The sequence below is a fragment of the Branchiostoma lanceolatum genome, chromosome 12 (genome assembly GCF_035083965.1).
Source record: "Branchiostoma lanceolatum isolate klBraLanc5 chromosome 12, klBraLanc5.hap2, whole genome shotgun sequence".
Taxonomy (NCBI): Eukaryota; Metazoa; Chordata; class Leptocardii; order Amphioxiformes; family Branchiostomatidae; genus Branchiostoma; species Branchiostoma lanceolatum.
This window is the reverse complement of record NC_089733.1, coordinates 967666-991135: the sequence shown is the minus strand read 5'-3', so window position 1 is coordinate 991135 and position 23470 is coordinate 967666. Positions and strand designations below refer to the sequence as shown.

The window sequence follows — 23470 nt, the reverse complement described above, 5'->3', positions numbered from 1 at the left end:
ATGTCCATCTGTAACAGCAAACAAATATGGTTATGTCCTTGATCCAAACAAAGCGTGAATTATTCAGAGGCTTTTGCGAACCCGTCTTCGGAAACCGCCATTTAGAATTCAGAATCATATGGGTGAGTCACATGAGCATTAGCAGACGACGCAGATATAACGATACATTCAATGATTACCAAAATACTCTAAAGTCCGCTTGTTGATTTATCATCCAATGGTCCCGTGGCGTAATGGTGTCAAATTAATGGTTCCAAGCGGTGCACCTTTAACTAACTTACACATGTCACAAGTATGTTACATTCCGATCATTGGCCACAATGGAATCATGGCACTTTTGTATTGATTATGCAAATTAGGCCCTATCTACATACCGTAAAGTTTCTTATAGCGTACACACTTTTGAAACTTTTCAAGTCGCAAGCAGCTGATCCAAAGTGGGATGCCTACGTTATAGGGGGTTCCGCCTCCAAAAAATCGGGAGTCAATCGCAAATCAGCATGAAAGCACACCCACACTATCAAAGGTTAGATGATACAATCATATCTTTATTAATATTATGCCGATTACTAGATATTGCATGGCATACCTTGTTTTAGAATACATTATACTGCAAATTGTAACAAGAGTTCCGCGACCTCATATCTCCATGAACTCTTCTGTTTATGCTAGCTACCACAGGTGGGAAAGTTGGTGTCAGGGTAAGCGGCGAAAAGACAAAAGCCATGACAACTATTGAAAATCCTGCAACAATCAATGAATCATGCGGCAAAAAACTTCGCTGTCACAAATAATGTTACTCCCCACCTTTAGAAGGGCTACCTCGACAAGGTCAGTCTGCTCAGGCCTTTATATGGAACCAGAATGTTTTGGTTCTGTCAATTATAGCTTATGCCAGTATGTTTGTCACATATTTTGCACGTGCTACTGTTGTTCTTCTCTGAACCCCCTTTTTTACTATCTTACGCTTTGTTGTAAAGATGTTTCTTTCAACAATGCCCTCTTGTGTTTCTCTTGAACCAGAGCAAGTTGAATCTGCTTGATGCTATTTTACTAAATATGTTTTACTTCAAATGGACTGACCTGGCTATTCTCTCTCCATGCATCCGGGAGCAAGGGTCGTCGCTTCTCTCTAGATACTATCACCTGCAGCTCCTCAAAGGTAGGGTGTTGTCCCAGCTCGGCCTGGAAGGGCTGCATGTATTCTGGTACTGGCTGGCCTGTGAAGAAACAGGACCATTTTTGCAACAGGTATATCAAACAATACACATAACATTTACACTAACTACAATAACAGAAGATGCCATAACTTGAGATGCTTTTTCAGGCCCTCACACTTATGGTGTTCTATCTTCATGATCATTACAACCATAATATGTATTATTCAACGAACTCAGGTAAATGACTGGGAACTTTATACTTGCAGCATTTTGAAGCTAGGAAAAGGTCAACATCTTTTATTAGACATAGATTTATGCAAAGCTGAGCTCATTTGCATGATTAATGAGATAATGGCAGCACAAGATTTTCATACTTGGGACATGGACATGTGCATGTAATTTGGATGGAGAAACTTGTAGAAAATACAAGATGTAAATGATGGAAATTTCATACTTTTTGGCAAAGGTTAAGGAGGTTGTGGCAAACTCAAAACACACACACACACAATCATACAAACAGCACTGAAAACATTATTATATCCTTCTTCGCTGAAATTTGCTATGGGGCTGCCTAGTGTGTGCCATAATGAGGACTTCAATCACAGTTTTGGCAAATACCACTCAAAATGATTTTTGTATGATGTAAAAGCCAGTTCTGCTGGCAATAAAGTACAACATAAGTCTTAAGTCCTTAGTCATAGTCATGACTCTCCTCTAAAAAGTAATGAAAAGGGTTTGCATCCAGTGACACAACAGATTTATCTTTAATTTGATGATGTTACAAGTTACCTGGAAGCTTCATGCATCGCATATCTATTCATATATGTAATTCGAAACTACATTGAACCAGTTTTTTCTATATAGCAAGTATCTTCTAAAAGTAGCTGATGTCAATTGAAACCTTTCTTTCTTGTCTAAAGTTAATCTATGGTGATTCAAGGTTTGAGACTCTTATAAACCAGCAACCACCCACATCGACATGAAGTTTTGCACATCAAAAAGTTTTTGCCATGTGTTTAACATGTGAATTTTGAGAAACTAGAGGAATTTGCTAGCAGAAGAGCCAACCTGTGTGTATTTAAGATTTGCAAACAACATGGCAGCATCCAAGAGAACTGTTGAGTTAGTACCCGCTTGCAGGACAAACAAACAGACAGACAGTCACTCAGGACGACTAACGAACTAACCCTACCAGTCTGCCAGACAGTCAGATCTATGAATTAAGCCCGGTGCCATATAGTTGTTACAACTCCTGAATAACACGAAATGAACTGGATTGTTTATATTATAAGCTAGCAAATATCAATTAAGCTAACTTGATGCCGATACCTTGTTTTAATACCAATGTAAATGTTTGTTAAATGTGTAATGTCTCATGTGAAAACCAAGTACAATATCCTTATTGTACGGGAGGTGCGTGGGGGTTGACCCAGTGGCCAGTGGTGTAGTGGTCTGCACTTGCCACATCTGGTTCAAATTATGAGGAGCCAGAAGGCCCAGTTCGCGCCCGGGTAGGACACATCTGGATAAGAGTCGTACCAAAGACTTTATAAAAAATGGTACATACGTCTGAAACAGTATAATAGAAGTTAAAGTGTTAAACACACTCCACTGCCAGTGGACTAGCCCCCTGCTGCAGTGATTGCACCCCAGTGTGGCCCAGGGCTACGAAACGGAGATGGGCTCCGCCCTATGCACCATATGGTGCGGGAGGATTTTAACTTTTAACTTAAACGGAAGGCACAATTCAGCCTTTGGCTGCAGTTCTTTTTCATTCAATAAACCATTTTGATTGATTGATACACCCTGTTCCCTCTAACCATTCTGATTCATCCTTGTTCACTTGGGTGTACAAGAATTAATCAGAAGTGGGGTCTACAAGAGCTATGATCATAATAATGTATACAAGCGTAAGGAGAACAGGTTCCAGGTAAGAGTACAAATCAAAGTGCATAGAATCTGTTATGAAGGACTATCTCAAAGACGATATGCAAATATACATATGAGATGTATGTCACGCGTGTGCCTCATGCATACAAACATACATGTACATACATACATACGAGTATTAGCATATTCGTGAAAACCGCGAACATAAAACCACTGCAAGCATTTCAGAATCTGCATTTACAGTAACTGTATCTAAATGGACATTGCTGAGATTATTTTCAGGAATTTTATACATGTACCTACATGTACCTACCTACCTGCCTACATGTACCTACCTACCTACCTGCCTGCCTACATGTACATGTACCTACCTACCTGTACCTACCTACCTGCCTACATGTACCTACCTACCTGCCTACATGTACCTACCTACCTGTACCTACCAACCTGCCGACATGTACCTACCTACCTACCTGCCTACATGTACCTACCTACCTGCCTACATGTACCTACCTACCTGCCTACATGTACCTACCTACCTGCCTACATGTACATATACCTACCTACCTGCCTACATGTACCTACCTACCTGTACCTACCAACCTGCCGACATGTACCTACCTACCAACCTGCCTACATGTACCTACCTACCTGCCTACATGTACCTACCTACCTGCCTACATGTACCTACCTACCTGCCTACATGTACCTACCTACCTGCCTACATGTACCTACCTACCTGCCTACATGTACCTACCTACCTGCCTACATGTACCTACCTACCTGCCTACATGTACCTACCTACCTGCCTACATGTACCTACCTACCTGCCTACATGTACCTACCTACCTGCCTACATGTACCTACCTACCTGCCAACATGTACCTACCTACCTGCCAACATGTACCTAACCTACCTACCTGCCAACATGTACATATACCTACCTGCCTACATGTACCTACCTACCTGCCTACATGTACCTACCTGCCTACATGTACCTACCTACCTGCCTACATGTACCTACCTACCTGCCTACATGTACCTACCTACCTGCCTACATGTACCTACCTACCTGCCTACATGTACCTACCTACCTGCCTACATGTACCTAACCTACCTGCCTACATGTACCTACCTACCTGCCGACATGTACCTACCTACCTGCCGACATGTACCTACCTACCTGCCGACATGTGCCTACCTACCTGCCAACATGTACATATACCTACCTACCTGCCTACATGTACATGTACCTACCTACCTGTCTATATGTACAATGCACCTACCTACCTGCCTACATACACCTACCTACCTGCCTACATGTACCTAGTACCTACCTGCCTACATGTACCTAGTACCTACCTGCCTACATGTACCTAGTACCTACCTGCCTACATGTACATCTACCTACCCATATAAAGATCCTGACACCTGGTGGCAATCTCCCATATAATCAGCCCTACTGCATACATGTCAACTTGTTTCAGGGCAGACTCAAAATCTCGCAGGTTAACGGCTCCTTCCAACACCTCTGGGGCCATGTAGCGAACAGTACCAACCTGAACAAAAACAGACACAGAGGAAAATATCACAATGTCATCACTATACATGTACATGTACACGTAGAAGAGAACATTACATTACATAACATAAAATACTAGTAGACTGCGGGCAACCAGTGCCCTTATTGACCTTGACCAAAATACTGTGCCGTTACCCTCAGCATGATGAGGTTGTGCACATAATCACAAGAAGAAGAAGAAGAAGAAGAAGAAGAAGTACACAGTTAGTGCTGCAGATCACACTTGTCATTATGCTACATAATATGTATAACAGGGGTAGTCAAAAAAAATGCCCTACATTAACTTTTTTGCACACTCTAACTCAGGGCGCACTATTGCTAGTTTCCAGAAAATGGTCAGGTTTTGATGACTGAAATTTAAGCACATTAATCTTAAGACTGCATATTGGAGTAAGAAATGCAAGTTCATATTGTTCATGAACCTTTTATGCTCGGCGTTAAAACTGGTTTATAAATGCTGCAAGACGTTTTCGTGAATGTACCTTAAGATTTTGTGTTACACTAGACATTGCCCTAACTTTTTATGCTTCACCCATACCACAGTATGAAATATATTGTTTTCCCTGATGTTTCTTCTTCTTCCTCTGTCAAATCTTCAAATCGTCATTGTTTGGCCAAATGACCTGAAATTTGGCTCAAAAGTAGAGTACAACACTATTCAAGATTTCCATATAACATCGGATTCCGGTATGCCTAAACACCTCACCCGACCTCACCTGACCTCATCCGAGTCTAAAATGCAGTGTATATATACGGGGCAGGGACATTATTTGACGTTCTGGATACGTTTGATTATGCAATTATGAATGCAAAACAAGCAGCAAACTATTTACCAGTTTTTATAAGTTACTCCGCTCGTTTCCAAGATAGTAGGGTGATACGCGCCGTTTTGAGTATCAAGACATGGTCACAGAAAAAGTCAATAGTGCAGTCAAAATAGGTCAGATCAAGCATAATTATGAATATGTCAGACATTATCGTGACATATCCAACAATTGCAATCTCCTACAGTGCTTCAGAGGAATCAGACTTTTGTCAGAAACAAGATTTTTCGATCAAAGTTGATCTATTTTCCGCTGGGTTTTCCACGGTTTCAACATTGTTTTCAACCCAATTACGCACCATATGGGGGTTTCGCGGCACCCGTTAGAGGGTTACGGGACCACTGTCTTATCCGATATATGCAAATATCACTACTAAAATAGATGCAAATATCATCACATTTATTGAGCAACATTCTCACAAGGGTACAGCTGTAGATATACGGAGAGTGCTGCAGAATGGAGGAAAAAGGTATGAAGAACTTCTCCATGCAGATCCCAACAGTGAATATGGCGGCCAGAAATTCTTTCTATCTTGGAAACGAGCGGAGTAACTTATAAAAACTGGTAAATACTTAAAAGAGTTTGCTGCTTGTTTTGCATTCATAATTGCATATTTAACGTATCCAGAACGTCAAATAATGTCCCTGCCCCGTATACACTGCATTTTAGACTCGGATGAGGTCAGGTGAGGTCGGTTGAGGTCGGGTGAGGTGTTTAGGCATACCCTATAACAATATATGTAATAGGCTTGAATCTTGGCACATTGAAAACATGTGACTACAATAACACAACATTAAATACCTGATTCTGATCAGAAGATCTGGACATGATAACTATTGCTTCAAGATCTAGAAAATTTTGTCACACTAAAAGCTGTCATCAATTTCAACAATTATGTCTTCTTAATGGGTAGCACTACTCACCTCCGTAATGTGTGCTGTGTCCTCCTGACCAGGGTTACATATTCTGTTATCTGTCAATCTCATGGCAAAACCCAGGTCTGACAAGGCACAGGAACCATCTGCTTTCACCAAGATATTCCGACTGGTTAAGTCACGGTGGGCAACTGCTGGTTTGCTCTCACCTGAAGCACAATAATCGTTCAAGACACTGTCATCCTCTCTCTACATTGAATCTCAGGTCCAGACTGCATGTGGACGATGTTTTCTCTTCCATTTTGTATATCGGCCTATGTAACTATTGTATTGCTAAGAAAAGGTACATTCTTCTTCTTAGGCCATGTTGATTTGGTTATATGGATGACATCCTCTGCTAACCCCAAAACTGATGCGTGCGTGCAAATAAAATAAAAAAGTTAGCATGACAAAAAAAACTGTCTTCATTATGAAATCTACGTAGTCAGAAAAGACGAACAAAACTAAACAGTATGGTATACCGAAATATGTATTTTTCATTTTTGTTATTTCAAAACTTGTTCTTTGACTTTGGAATTGACTTTGACAGGGCTCGAAATACTGAGTGCACCCAAAATTGGAGCTGTGTACCTAATGTTTGACTGTAGGTGCACCAGTGCACCTAGATATTTTTGAGGGCTATAGGGTAGATCTAGAGGTACTATTGTACACTGGTATACAAAACATTCTTGAAATTCAAGTATCTGAAAAGTAATGTAACCTTTGTTGTACTTTGTTTGATGTATTACTTGTTTGAAATTTTGAAGTTATCTATAGAATTACAGATTTAGCGTTAAACTTAGATATGTTTTGCTGACATTCAGCTTTATTTTATGTGGTACACCCAAAATTCTTTCTGTTTCAGCTCTCTCCTTCTTATTTTAACCTCTTTGGTTTTTCAATGAGTTAGTTTAATAGGTAGCTGTGTCACCAAGGAGGTTGAAAAGACAACACTGGCATTAATCTTTCTGAATGTGGCGTATATAGACAAAGAGGTTTGCATGCAAACCCCCCATTTATCCAATCAGTGCGCTTCATGTTGGGATATATAATAATGGCAACTGATACTCGTCAGACTGCTTGCAACTCCATCTCTTTCAGCCTGGGGATGCAACCGGTGTGAAACGACCAAACAGCTTTTTCCGTTGTCCGGACTGGACAGGTCTTTCCGCCAACCCATTGTCCAATAGAACAGGTACTTGTGAGTCATTTTGGTTGGAAATCCCGTATGAACAGCACCACCACCTGTACTCTGCTTTAGTGCCCTTACACTGTAGTAACTTAGTGTCTTTTTTTCATTGCCAATCTTGTTGATTTTGGAACTTCAAGACTTTGCTCAGGGCTGGAAGTACATTTTTCAGCTTAGTTGTACTGAAACCCATACAATAGGAAAAGAAGCACTTTACAACATTAACATCCATTTTCCAATATTTCTTTGCAATGCACTTGCATATATTTGCTAATTTTGCAGAATTTGAAGTACATCACAATTGATCACAAACTTTGGGGGGGGGGGCTAAGAATGATGCGCACGCAAATGTCGTCAATAAGATTCATTCAGTGTGGCCTAATAACATATCTGTGCATACACACACATATTCACATTCAAACTTTAAGCAAAATTACTGAGAACCGCATACCTCCTTTGACAAAGTCAGAGTGCAGGTGGGCTAGTCCCCTGGCAAGTGAGTGGCCTAAACGACACATGCCCGTCCAGTTCACCATGTAAGTTTTCAGGTAGTGGTAAAGTGATCCATGGTGTGCATAGTCCATCACCAGTAAGTACTCAACTGTGCCCTCCATACCAATCCTTTCCTCTGCACCTAAGAAAGAAAGAAAGATAGAAATGATTTTGAACCAGTTAAGCTCAAATGAAAGCAATAAACAGTTGAGCTACGGTCATGAGAGTTCAGCGGACGATACCCCAGTGTTATGTAGGTTAAATGCGGTGAATCTATTTTGTTATACCGAACCGCTGAGAGTATAGTCTAGTCTAGTCTAGTCTAGCCTCTTTTATACCTATGTTTTACCCTGCTACATGTATTTTATGTATGTTGTGTGCAATTAGCCCTCGGGCAGGAATTTGCAATAAACTTATTATCAAAACAAATTGATACAGATATACAATGATGTCAGGGTCTCCAGAAATACCAGTAGATAGCGAAATATAAGGAACGTTGTAACATTCACAGTAGACCGGAACAGCAAGCATTTTAAATCCAGAAGTGAGTGGGTAATAAATAGTACACATGTTTTATTTCTTGTGTCTATTTGATAAAATTAATATAGAATACAACATGGGGTATTCCACATCACCCTCGGTCCCAGCCCTCCCATGGGTCGGATCGCCCTCCGGCCGTGTCTTTGATTTTTACGTGGCTGTTTACACCTACATTGTATCTCAGTTCCGCGGCACATTGCCCGTATCTGAGCGGTCCGTCTGGGCGAAATTACGGCCGCAACTTTTTAACAGAAGACCCGTTTGTGTATCTGGTGTGTTAAGTTTTTGAAAATGTAGGTATCAAGGCCAAATTTACGTTTTCCGCGTGTAAATAAAGAATCTGAACCGTGTTTCCAAGATGGCGTCGCAGCAAGCAGACAAAAGGTCATAAGAGTTCATGTGAGGATACCACTGTTATGTAGGTTAAATGCGGTTGTTAGACCAAATCGCTGAAAGCAATTTCATCATCAAAATCTTCAAAATGAATTCAGATAAATGTGCTATGATGTAAAATCTAAATTGTACTGAGTTTATGAATTTAAAATCAAAGAAATTAAAGCATGAACGGATCCGATTTTCCAATCAGCACCACATACTAGGGATAATGGTAGAAGCTGTAAACAAAGGAAACTCGCCAAGATGTTTTGTTTGAAAACCGGCCTGAAACGAACAAGAAGTAGGAAATAAGGAACAATTTCTTGTTTCCAAATGTTGTTAACTAAATGGGTGGCGCTTAGTTACAAATTAATTCGTTTTGCCAACCTCCTTGGTTTTGCATGCATGGCTAAATTTCATTCATTGTCGATGACACAGGGATCAAACTTCCAAGAAAAATGGCGATCTCTTCCGAGTCAAGAAGCTCTTCACGAGTCAAGAAGCTCTTCACAAGTCCGTAATTCTCGAGTTCGCGGCAGCTGGCTAACTTTGCCACGGGAACTTACTTTGCAAAATATGAGCCGAATTGATTTTTGACCCCTGCCACCATTGTTTGATCCTTACAGACATTTGCTCTCAATATGCAAGCACATACCTATAAACCTGATCACATTGTCATGCTCCATATGCGGTGTTGTGTAAATGTCCCTCTCATTCAGGAAGTTTTGCTTATGGCAGGGGTTGAAAACTTTTACTGCCACCTCTCTCTCATTCAAGGAGCCTTTCCAAACACATCCATATCGGCCACGGTCTGCAAGAAAAGTACAGATTAGATATATTTCAGTCATACCCGTGGTGTGGAGTGAAATATACATCAGCCCTCCAGATTGAGCCCATTTTAGGAGCACGGGCTCCCCAAAATTAGTAGTAGCTGGTGTGCCTGGAAATTTTTTCTTAGGAGTGCAGTGCTCCCATCGAAACTAAGGTGTATATGCCTATAAATCATGGACTGCTAAGCTGAACAGTCCATTCAAAAAAAAATGCTGTACTCTAAGTTTTACACAGGACCTCGATCTGCTTTTAGTTACATCCTACCCAAGAGGTATTTCAATTTCCATTCTTGAAAGAAGTCGCGGTGTATTATGCCAAAGCCTGTTCTCATGAGGAATAAAGAACGTCATAAGTATGATCCTTAGCGGCTAAGCCAGATGATACATTTTTGCACGGCATAACATCATGGCCATGCGTTTATCACGTGAACGCCACGTGCTGCTGATGTCGGGGAAATTCACAACACAAACATTGTTTCCATTGCGTCAAGCAAGCGGAGGGACAAACATAGTGACTTTACTGTCATTTGTCCGTAGACTGCTTTCAACAGTTACTGTGCATTTTTTTCTGGTCTATGTTCTTCAAGCATTCCGCTAGAAGGGAAAATACTGAGGTGAACGATAATGGGTTAGCCTGGCAGAATTCTACATCATGTACCCAAGTTTAAATACATGCTCGCACGGCGTTAAACAAGCGGAGAAAACTTACAGACCATGCATTTTCTTTTTAGAAGAGCTTATATTTCTGCCCATGGGTTTAACATTTGGCTCTATCCGCGCGGTTTTAAGATGAATAACGTTTTGAATAAATCGGACGTTAAATGGTCATGTTATCATGTTACATGTACTTCGAATTCCCCCAAAACGTCCGAAAATCGCACACGATTCTTCTTCACCTATCAATGTAGGTCTTTAACTTAGCTGGATTATGATTTTTCTTTTATAATCTATCGAAATATGTTATTTCAGCTTGTTAACATTAATTTATAGGTCTGGAGTATTACTTGGTGTGTCCAACAGACTTGCTTATGCCCCCCTTTTTACCTTCGCCGAGAAGGTTAATATTGCAGAGGGTTGCGTTTGTTTGTCTGTCTGTTTGTAGTGGACCAGCATAACTCAAGAATGCCTGGATGGATTGTCTTGATATTTGGTATGTCGGTAGGTTTTGATGAGACCTGAAAAAGATTAGATTTTGGGCCCCCTAGCAGCTTCTTATGGTACTGCAGCTGAACTTCCTGTTTTGATATCTCGTGTTCTGGACATGCTATGGAACTGATTTTTGAGTGGTACATAGATCTTTGGACAGAGAATAAGTGGTACGGGTTTGGGCCCCCTAGTGGCTTTTTTGGAACTGCAGGAGCAGGTTTTGCGTCTGACTTTGAAAGGGAATAACTCAAGAAGGGCTTGATGAATGGTAATGATTTTTGGTAAGTAGATAGCTTGAGTGATGATGTACATGATTATATACTTCTTATGCAAATCAGTATATAATTTGCATAATTAATGAGGAAAGTTTATACATCCGCCAAATTCCATGATAGGACTCTGAAACATGTGACATATGTAAATGAGGAAGAGAGATATATTAATTGATATGAACTATGCAAATGAAGACCTCATTTACATAATTAATGAGAAAATACTACAATAATTACAAGTTGGCCTTGATGGATGGTCATGATTTTTGGTATGTGGATAGCTTGTGTGATGCTTAGTATGATTGGACGATAATTATGCAAGTCAGATTCTAATTTGCATAATTAACGAGGCAACTTTAAAAATCCACTTTGTTCCATGATATGACTATTCAAATTGTTACTGAGGGAGAGAGGACTGTTAATAGATAGAAAATATGCAAATGTGGGCCTGATTTGCATACCTAATGAGTAACTTCTATTATTCCACACTGGCAAATGACTGCAATTTCATACATTTAATCCTTTTCTTGTGGCATAGGGAAGTTATGGTTCCGGGTCGGAGTTCGAATCTGAACCAGGGCTGGGTCATGACCTGGTAATCTGCCAGAAGTGCCTGGTCGTCACCCTGATTTCTGCCCGAGATTGCTTGGTGATGGTTTTAGCTGTGCATAAATATTTTGAATCTTCTGACAAGCCCGTGAGTTGTAGTATTTTTGGGCGCGGTGCAGTTGGTCCACCATCGAAGCCTTTTTTGTATTAGTCCGCGGCAACGGTGATGGGGTTTTCTCACCTGATGACTCAAATAGCATCGTTTTTAATGCATTTTCACCTAATTTACGTCATTGGAGATTGCGAAAAAGTTATCACATGACTTTTTTTCTTTTTCATTTTTTAGAGACACCATTTACTAAGCTTTCTCAGCATATATGCCGTGACCCCAGGAAAACTCGTTTTTTTCGAGCAGGTTTCGATAAAAAAAAGTGTAAACAAAACGATAGTTTTCGGGTGCAAAATTTACATTTTACTATGGTTTCTACCCAAAATAAAGGGACAACGGACAATACCGATAAATACATTGGAAAGCAGCAGAAAACCGCTTTTCGACCATGTGATAACATTTTCTGTCCTACTTTTCTTGGCGGAATTGTAGCCCGTCGACCTGAGGGTGTCGGCCTACATACGAAATCGCAAAAAAACTCCGGTCCGAGACCTTATGTGAATGTGAACATCGTTGAATCAAATTATGCTAATAAGGGCCTCATTTGCATAATTGATGATAAATATTAGCATAACTGGTATGATTTATAATTGATGAGAAACACTCCTAATACGTCAGTCATAAAGGTTCATTTGGCGAAGGTATGGGGTCGTGGAACTCTAGTTTTTATTGTGGTGCGCCTATATTTTTGCTGACTGCGCCCTATTTTTTGGGGTTGGGAGCAAAAAGTTAAAAAGTTTGTCTGGAGCCTTGGGTATGGAGTGAAGTACATGTATACAAAGCAACTACATGTACATAGAAAGGCGATATCTGCAAGCAAATACAGCATACACGTATTTTACTTCATCTCCCTCCCTTCTAATGTAAAAATAGACTGATTGTTCTAAAATCACCCCGGCACAAAACTGGAACACTCCAAAATAAATTCTGCCAAACACGTGAATTACTGCAAAGTCCCAGCTCAAAAGGAGATTTCTCAAACTGACCCCTATGCAAGAATGGCCTCTTCCACGGGTACCCCTATGCACAACAATAGACCATTCCAGAAACACTTCCACTCAAGAAATCAACGTTTACTGAATCATCCCAGTCCAATTTTTTTAATCACCCATGCAAGAATGAACCTTTCCAGCAGTAACTTGATGTAAAATGGACCAGTCCAAAATTACCACGGCCCAAACATCACTTATTTTAAGACCATCCCATGCAGTCCAAAATAGAGTTTTCCCAATTTGATCCCCATTCAAGAGTGGACTCTTATAGAATTCTTTTTTTTGGTATAAACTGCCCAAAATCCGAAAATGAATAATTCTGAAGTTTTGTATACCAAAAGTGTGAATAAAACCCTGTGGACAAAATGTATCAAAAGCATTCTCATAGCAAATTTCAGGTCTTTTAGTTTAGATACCATGGCACAGGAGCCAAAAGCCAAAAATATATTTTTTTTGTATGATGTATGATGGTATAGGAAGTGAAATATAATCAGGAAGCAAGCAATTTTAATTTCAATTTGGGAGGACAGTAACACTATGATTGAAGATACCTACCTAGAACTTGTAGCAGTTTGAGATTATCCATGTCCAGGCTAGGAGTAATGGAGATGTCATCTGTCAGATGCATTGTGTGGTGGAGCTCTCTCTGGGATCCTGAATAGAGAATAGCTGCAGTAAGATAGCGTGTTCAAGAATGCTGGACAAATGTTGCATTGTGAACACTACAGAACTTTTCATATTGGAATTGTGATCCCTACAGTATCAGTGCTGAAATACAGCTGTCAGTAACTTAACAACTATACTGAGAGTTGCATTTCAATAACATTTCAGTGAATCAGCTATACTATCACCCCTGTAATGGAGGTTTTCAATGGGACCGGCTTTTTAGCGAATGCCCACAAACGCCCACTCTGGCGAAGTCCGCACTGCACGAATCTATTTTTTTTTGCTTGGAATATGTTCAGGTTGTGCTCCCAAGTTGATCAATCCTGAGCTAGTTTCAAGTCAATCCATCGATCCGAAGTTAAATAAAGCGAACTTAAAGATTCTTACCTGGCTTTTTAGCGAATGCCGGGCAAGAATGATTTTTTAGCGAATGCCCAATATATCAGCCCAAATATCGGCCATCGTAACACGGGCCCTAAATCTAACACCATAAACATGTTCAACAAGTTGTCCCCTGAATGTGTACTCAGTTTCCGTGCTGTACACGCCTGTAAAGTCACTTTATTTAACAAAATACACGGCGCGGGAATTCACGGCCCCGGACGTAAACAATCCAATATTGCGTCTCATTTGCATATTTGGGACAGGTTACCAGCGGCCTCTACCCCGTATACATGCCGCGGGGCGCGCCGTGTATTTTGTAAAATAAAGTGACTTTACAGGCGTGTACGGCACGGAAACTGAGTACACATGAGTACCCTCCAGCTGATCTCTGACGGTTTGTCAGTCTTGACAGTTACTGAAATGCCACTGGTGAGAACTGACATGCCACTACAAAAATAGAACAATTCCATCCCTTACTGTCAGCTTCTGTTCTACGTAATGACAATTTCTAGACAATTACAGCCTTGCATTAATTGGTACCAGCGGCCAGGGAATTTTGAATCACTCAAATGTTACAGTTGCATAAGCCCACAGTGCAAGGATGTTACTCTGAAGCTGTCCCCCAAATCCCAGATTTTGCAGCTTGGACATATATTACCAAAACTATTATTCGGAAGTACTTTGGATGTGGAGAATAGTGTACATTTTTGAGGTAAGACATTTGGCCACATGGTGCCTATATATATAGTAAGCATTAATTATGGTTTTGAATTTTGACTTCTGTATGGGAGGGGGCAATATGCCTTTCAGTCATCCAGCAACCTGCAGACTCATGTGCCTTTTACAAAAATATTGTTTACTACTGTACAGTAACTACTAGGTACATAATGTTACAATTGTTACAATCTTATTTGGTTATGGATTCAGAGATCTGAGTAGCATTTTTGAATTGTCAAACATTGTCCGAGGATGCTGATTCCAGATTGCATGATCCTTGTCTACATTGTATGAACTTTGAACCTTATTGACCAATCAGCTCAGCAGTCTCTCGGAGAGACTGAATTGCTGATTCACAGTAGTCCTTATAAAACTCCATCATTGCTAAAATAACAATGCAGTCTCAAGCTATGGGAGAGAGAGAGAGAGAGAGAGAGAGAGAGAGAGAGAGAGAGAGGGAGAGGGAGAGGGAGAGGGAGAGGGAGAGGGAGAGGGAGAGGGAGAGGGAGAGGGAGAGGGAGAGGGAGAGAGAGAGAGAGAGAGAGAGAGAGAGAGAGAGAGAGAGAGAGAGAGAGGGAGAGTCTCAAGAGTTTTTCGGGTATTGGATCTACTAAATTGTTCTTGGAATGAAAGAGTTTCTTATATATGTCTGTTTGTTTTACTTAAGGCCACATCAATTTAATTTCTTGGTTAACAGATTTTTATTTTCCAAAAAAAAAAATTTAGAAAAAGAAAATTCATGAAAACAGAAGGCTGGGCCTTTTTTTTGGGAAAATAGAAATCCGTTAACCAAGAAATTAAATTGGTGTGGCCTAAAGGGGGTTTAAGTCCTGAGGGGCAACGGAGGTTGTAGTATTTGACTTGACCACCTTGGGCAGGAACAGCCTGCATTATACGTCCTGCAGGATTTGCAGCAGCTCGTGAATAGAGGCCTCCCGACGTCTAAACTTTAGTGTAGGAAGCTCACCGTGTCCAGCACCGATGATTCGACAGCAGAGCTTTTGGATTTTTTCAAGTTCGTTCAAGAGTGACTCAGGGAGCCCTCCCCACACAGAAGATCCGTACTCCAAAACGGGCCACACAATCGAGGTGTAGATTATCAAAACGTCCGGGGGTAATCCAGCCCTCTTAGCAAGTTCAAGTAGGTAATGTAGGCGAGGTTGTGCTTTTGAGATCACATACTTGACATGCTCATCCCAAGACAGATCACTGCTCATAACAACTCCCAGTAGCTTCATAAATTCAGTTAAAAGTTTTGATATTATTAGCCTTCGTGCATGTACTTGCAATAAACATGATATATAATTTTCATACAGTCAAACCTGCCCAAGGCGACCACCTGGGGGACCGAGCAAAAACGGTCGCGTTGGACAGGTGGTCGCCTTGAAGAGGATTCACAACATGTTTCCAGGTACTAGTTTCCAGGCCGAGGTGTTCAAATACAGTACGTAGATGGATGGAAAATGATGTGATTTTAGACAGCATGACCACCACCAAGTTCAATTCTCATTGACAGAAAGATCATACAAAAATTATATTTTCCGTTATCGTTGTAACTTGTAAAATGTTTAATTTGTATACCGTTACTTTGTGTACAAATTTTCGTCTGACTCATAATTTTGACTACAAAACAATATCTGCCTCGATGATCTCGCAGCGCCCTCCCGCATTCACACGCTACATTAATAATACAACACACACACACTTAAAAGCTAAGTTTAGGCCTAAGACAATTTCCCTAGAAAAAAACCTGCTGACCCCAGCCTTTTTGGGGGGCTCCGACCGCTGGATAAAAGGGGCAAAAAGTTTTCGATTTGACAAATGAAGAGTGAAAATGGAGCGTTGTGATTGTGATATCGCCGCGCTGCCGGGCTCACGACCGCATCGAAAGGTAAGAGTGCAGCAGAACGCACAACATCGGCGATTACAAGCAAGCAGCACCCAATAAAGGTTTGTGAGATTCAGTATTCTAAATGTTCATACGCAGAAGCGTCGTATTTTAGAAAGGTCAGCGGTGCACCAAACCGGGCCGAAACCAATAATTGCCTGAGGGTAAGAAGCACCTGACTGTGTACAAAAAGTATAATATTTTTTGTACACAGTCAGGTGCTTCTTACCCATAGGCAATTCACAAATTTGTGTAACTGTCCTAACTATAAGCAGAATCACACTCTTAACTTATTTGAGATGACATAAATCAAGCAAATTGGTTTTAAAAAAAGGGACGTCCCTTGGATAGGACGTTAAATGGAGGCCCCGTGTTTGAGGAGAGCCACACCTCGAGCATGTTAAAGAACCCACCGCACTTATCAAAAAGAGTAGGGATCCTTTCCGGTGTGAGTGGTTCAAAACCTACAGTCCCATGGCCGCACATGGGGCAATTGTCGTATTGAGGTCACCTGAGTTAGCGCCGAATGGCAGCCTCTCCAGACCCTTGCGATCTAGCCCCGCCAATTGTGCGTTCCTTGCAATTCAGCCCCTGGCTGCGAAGAGAGAGTAGTCGGCCCACCCAATAATCAATCCATAATAATAATCAAACCCATTAACATGGTAAAAGGGACCTATTGTAGAATCTTGAGGCAAAAACTGCAAATTTGAAAATAAGAAGATGGAAATCAGTTCCTAAATCAGTCCTTTAGGGAAGTTATAGCAGTTTTGAATCACACTTTGTGCTCCTGCTTCTGGGTGGACAAATTTGAGATCTGGAGTTTATCCCCCCTATGGCACGCGTTGTGCCCCTAGATGGCGCTAGCCGTGCCTCCAGTAGCACCGACCTTGATTCCTGCTATTAGGTAATCGTGCAATAATTTGATGATGATGATGAAGCACTTAAATGTCTCATTATGACTTGGGAACTTAAAAGTTTTTAGTAATTGTGAAATAACTTCAGACCTCTGCATGATGAGACGATCAAAAATACATTAAATTTTGTTTCTTATGTTTATTAAATGCAGTATAGTAAGTACATATGGTGTAGAAGGGCCTTACTTACCATGCCAAACTCGGATCAAGAAGTACACTGCTGAAATGATGATGGCTGTAGAACAAACCACTGTCATCACAATGATGGTTGTTTCTTCCTTGTATGTAGAGTGATGGGCATATGCTGCAGATAGGAACAATATTGCCACTTAATGTCAATAACCTACATTTGTACATGTACCCCTCCTTATTATTATACGTATGAAGTTTCTGATACACAACTTTATGATCTGTATCAGTAGATATATTGTTTACCTTTTAAGTACTTTGAAAATGGGGTAATAAGTCCATTCTAAGTCACCAAGAGAACTTTTTAGATAATATTTGTAATAATTTTGAATTATTTCTTAATAGAATATCTGAGTGACAATAGTTCTAAATTTTTCTAAAAGATTGAATATGAAAATATGAATGCATTTGAATTCAATTAGATTAATATTTAGAAACATTTTGAAAGTGACTGCACAAAAATTTCTTTATTTAGAGTATTTTTTCAACATTTATGACGTATTGTGATTCTTTCACTTTTAGAAATATTTACAAAAAGGTAGAAATGGTTGACTGGTGATTGCCCCCATAAAAAGTAGGTGCTAATCCGGCCCTTCTGTCTGCCTTTGTACATCTTTGGATTTCACTGCAGGACACTGGTTGGTCCTTTGTGAAAAGCATTCTTCCCTATACTTCACAAGGATGTGTAAATTGCATTCTTTCCAGCCCTCTGACCCACTGATAAACATGTTACAAATAATGTTAAGAATGGTAAGAAATGGTAGAAAATGATAAATAATGGTAGAATGCTGTAATAATTATCTAGAAATTATAATTGGAAAATTGATATAATATTCCAAATCATGAATATTTCTAAAGTTTTAGAAAACCGGGGATTTGTAAAGTTGAAATCACATTCAAAATATTTCAAACGTGTCAAATCTCTTACACAAATAATTACAATAATTGATTGAAAATATTCGTACATTGTCACAATAACAGCCCTCTCGGTGACTTGGAATGGACTCTACTTTCAGCAGAAAAAGTCCATGACTTGTCATCCTGACATAACACACTATAAAATGCAACTATGTGTTATTCCCAACATATCGTGGGTAGGACTTGACATCTAAACAAAGTCACGCAATGCAATGTACATGTGGACCTCTAGTCTCTCAGATAGTTACTTCAATCTGTGTTTTGTGAAGCGTTTTAGCCCAAGAAAAGTGGCCAACTTTTTATTGCTTCCAAAAACTTTGAAAAAGTATGCTCAATTGGGTTTTTGCCTACATGCTTGTCCCTTCGTAAAAACAAATCTGTTTACATGTTGATGTTGTAGGTGTTTAGTTGACATATAAACATCTGCAATTATTTATCTGTATATCATGCAACAAGTCATGATACATGCAACTCTAAGATACTGCAGTCAAACCTGTCTATAGTGGTCACTCAAGGGACTGAGTAAATTTGGCCACTATGGCCAGGTGACCACTATATAGAGGATATGGTCGACTCGAGCAATGAGTGACACAAGACATAAGTTTATACTAAGGTACTGAGTATTTTTTCACATACACACTGCACAGGTGCTTATAACATCTACAGTTCAATTTTTGTTTCCTTAGTTTTGTTATACAGTATATCATTTAATTGAAGAAATATTGCAATGACCACGCCCTACACAAACACATAAACTGCAAATGGTCTTCAATTTAGTTGACATGGATGTCCAGTTTACCAGTTCCCACGGCAAAATTAGCCAGCTGTCTCTTCGCTATTATCTAGCAAACTCGAAAAGACGGACTTGTGCGCCAGGTTCTGAAGACTTCTGAAGAGACCGCCATTTTTCTTGGAAGTTTGATGCCTCTGTCGCCGACAACGAACGAAATTTAGCCATGTAAAACAACTTATTTTGCAACTGAACGCCACCCATCTTGTTAACAACATTTTGAAACAAAGGATTGTTCCTTTGTTTCCACTTATTGTTCGTTTTCGGCCGGTTTTCAAACAAAACATCGTGGCGAGTTCCCTTTGTTTACAGCTTGGGTTCGGCTTCTACCATTATCCCTAGTATGTGGTAATCATTGGAAAAGTGGATCCGTTCATGCTTATTTCTTTCATAAATTTAGTACAACTTGTATCTTACATCATAATATATCTGTATCGATGCATTTTTAAGGTTTTAATAATGAAATTACTCTCAGGGATGCGGTATTACAAAATAGATTTACCGTATTTAACCTAGATATCAGTGGTATCGTCTGAACTCTTGTGACCTTTGCTGCGACGCCATCTTGGAAAAATGCGTAAATCTCGAAAATTCTTTATTTACCCGCAGAAAACGGAAATTCCGCCTGGAAAATTACATTTTCAAGAACTTAACACATCAGATACATGAATGGGTCTTCTGTTAAAAAGCTGCGGCCGTAATTTCGCCCAGTCCGACAGCTCAGAAATGACGATGTGCCGCGGAACCGAGACGAGTGTTTACAGCCACGTAAAAAATCGAAGACACCATTTCTGGAAATACTTCGCGTCAAACTACGAATTTCTTTAATGTTTTCTTTATTCAAACACATTAAGGTTCTAGTTGAGCCCACTCTTTGGTGGCGCAGCGCGGAAATAAAAAGATTTTGAACCAGGCGTGGGCTGGCACGGCTCGGAGTTACGACCGCTGATGTAAACAAAGGTACGCCGGCCACCCTGTGACCACGGCCTGACCACGCGCAGTGACCGCTATCGGCAGTGTTGGCGTTGCGGCCGGACCAAAAATTGGCTGACTGCGACCACATTGGACAGGTGACCGCTATAGACTAATTCTTAATGCTTATGTCAATGGGAAAAATCCAAGGGACCGACAAAAAGTGACCACTATGGCCAGGTGACCGCTATGTCCAGGTGACCGCTACCACAGGTTTGACTGTACATCAAAAATGGAGATATCGAGCTATCAGCTCAAGGTAAATCTTATTCTTAATCTTTTTGTTAATCATTAACAGACTACAACAGAAAAACTGACTTCAAACGTACAATAATTATGATTCAGTTTAAAAGGTAAAAGGTCCAAGACTTCATTTACAAAGTTAACGTACCTGGAGTAGGGTAGGGTGGTGCATGGGTGACCTGTGGAACATACAGGTCTGTCACGTTATCATTGCACATGTTCCCTTTGCAGCAGCAAAACTTGGTTTTATTCATTGAGGGTGGGGAGGGGCCACGAGTGAAGCATTCTGGCTGTCCACAGGCATGCTCCTTACCAGGGTGGTTCCAACAGCCTGGAACAAACACCAAGTCTTGTTATTTCAGCAGAGTATCATTTGGGTAAACATTTAGTTACATGTACAAATCCCTAAAAAAGTAATATTGAAGATCCAATGCCCTAGAAATCTCTATATTTACAAGTCATACAGGATAAAATCCTTGTTCAGCTGAAGATAAAAATGGACCTTTTCATGCTATTTTTCTTTCTGGCACATCTATCAATTCCTTGCACGATAATTTTGGCTTCAAGTTGACACCTGGTAATTTTCCGCCTTGAAAGTGAATTGCCGTGGTATGTGAATAATCTAGTTTACCCATTAAAGTTTACCCATGCTAAAGACATTGACCACAGACATTCTCAATCTAACTATGTCATGTCCTGACTCCATATCTACTTTCTTATGCCAATATATATGTAACAGTCTTTAAAACACAGAGACTGTACAATGTATTTATTTATTTAGAAGTATTATACAACAGATAAAAATTTTCACATTCCCATTCTTCATATTTCCCTTAGACTGTTAGAGTAAATGCTACGGATGTCACATTAGAGGTGTGACTTTAGGAAAGGCGAATACAAGGGGATGTGTGTTATGCTGATGAGGACCAAATTTGTATAATTTATGTCTGGTCAATGGTACATGTATGCAGTATGTATTTCCTATTGGACATATAGGTAGCTTTAGAAAAGGTGAATGCAACAGAATGTGCAGGGCTCGAAATACTGGGTGCATATTGTGCACCTGTGTGCACCCAAAATTGGAGCTGTGCACCCATTGCAATTTCTAACTGTGGGTGCACCAGTACACCTAGATATTTTTGAAGGCTATAGGGTAGAGTCACTATAATTGTACACTGGTATACAAAACAGTCTTGAAATTCAAATATCTTAAAAAGTAATATAACCTTTGTTGTACTTTGTTTAATGCATTATTTGCTTGAAATTTTGAAGTGAGCTATAGAGTTACAGATCAAAATTCTAATAAGAGCTTTGAGCTTAAATATGTTTTGCTGACATTCAGCTTTATTCTATGTAATGCACCCAAATTTCTTTCTGTGCACCTAATTTTTTTGGTTGGGTGCACCAGTGCACCTATTTCCAAAAATGAATTTCGTGCCCAGATGTGCGTTATGCTAATGATGACTTCATTTGCATAATTAATGCAGACATTTCATATATCTTCTGTGGTAAATGGCAGGGACATCATATTGGACATGAAATTTAAGCTTGAATAAACAACGATGCCGTTTCATACTTCCCTAATGGGAGGGAAGTATCCTGCATTTTCTCAAAAATGTTGGCTCTCTAGTTTGATAACTGATTAAGACTGATTTCTAATTTCTTGTAGAACAGCATGACTTCTAAATCTGACAGTGTCACAAACTTGACAAAGGAAATGCTTCAATTTGGCAGATTTTACTTCAATAACCTTTCCTACGCAAAATGCCAGCTTTTTCAAAAGTACTTTTTTTTAAATAGATGAGTATAATCTATCATTATTCTGTTGTTTTGCTATCGTTGACATAAATCAGACCATGTGTAACTGTGAAGCAATAAAATTCTTTCATTTACAATGATGCAGGAACCCAAAATATACATTTTCATCTGGAGATAGCAAATTTTTTACAAATGAATCGTGTATAGAGTGGTGCATACCAAACGTGGGAAAAGAAGTCCCGTGGGCATATGTCCTAGCCCAACCCCTACCAAACCCCCCCCCCCCCAAAACAAATTTCAGGTCATTTGATTGTACTACCCATCCTTTTATTTGACTTCTCGCCGAGAAGGAATATGTTTTGGGTAGCGTTTGTGTGTGTGCGGTGTTTGTATGTGTGTGTGTGTGTGTGTGTGTGTGTGTGTGTGTATGTGTGTCTGTGTGTAAATGACCAGCATAACTCAAGGAGACTTGGATGGATTGTCCTGATATTTGGTATGTGGGTAGGTCCTGATGAGACCTGGAAATGATTAGATTTTGGGTGCCCTGGCGGCTTGTTATGGTACTGCAGTGGAACTTCCTGTTTTGATATCTCGTGTTCTGGACATGCTATGGTCCTGATTTTTTAGTGGTAGATAGCTCTTTGGACACAGATTATTGGTATAGGTTTGAGCCCCCTAGCGGATTTTTTGAACTGCAGGAGCAGGTTTTGCTTCAGACTTTGTAAGGTAATAACTCAAGAAGGGCTTGATGGATGGCCATGATTTTTGGTATGTAGATAGCTTGAGTGATGATTTACATATTAATTAGATATTTATTATGTAAATCAGTATCTAATTTGCATAATTAATGAAGAAAGTTTATACATCCTCCGTATTTCATGATAGGACTCTCAAACATGTAACATGTAACTGAGGAAGAGAGAAATATTAATAGATATCAACTACTTCATATGCATAATCAATGAGAAAATACTATAACTCAAGATGGGGTTGACTAAACATTATGAGTTTTTGTTTGTAGATAGCTTAAGTGATGCTTTGTATGATAAGAAGATAATTCTGCAGATTCGAATTTGCATGATTAATGAGGCAATTACAAAAACACGC

At 39.9% G+C, this 23470-nt stretch overlaps 1 protein-coding gene and 1 long non-coding RNA gene across 2 annotated transcripts in view; one reads left to right on the top strand and one right to left on the bottom strand.

The window, feature by feature from the left end:
* Window positions 1-23470, top strand: part of LOC136446044 (uncharacterized) — a 224814-nt gene that overhangs the window by 177359 nt on the left and 23985 nt on the right. The gene's annotated exons all lie outside the window — the stretch shown is intronic.
* LOC136446442 (bone morphogenetic protein receptor type-2-like) overlaps window positions 1-23470 on the bottom strand; it is a 60762-nt gene that overhangs the window by 17671 nt on the left and 19621 nt on the right. The window contains exons 4-11 of the mRNA XM_066444814.1: window positions 20754-20936; window positions 17684-17797; window positions 13480-13578; window positions 9622-9777; window positions 8011-8193; window positions 6380-6540; window positions 4462-4609; window positions 1084-1220 (exon numbers count right to left, since the gene is read on the bottom strand). Coding sequence (XP_066300911.1) covers window positions 1084-1220; window positions 4462-4609; window positions 6380-6540; window positions 8011-8193; window positions 9622-9777; window positions 13480-13578; window positions 17684-17797; window positions 20754-20936 — 1181 coding nt within the window. The remainder of the gene's footprint in view (window positions 1-1083; window positions 1221-4461; window positions 4610-6379; window positions 6541-8010; window positions 8194-9621; window positions 9778-13479; window positions 13579-17683; window positions 17798-20753; window positions 20937-23470) is intronic.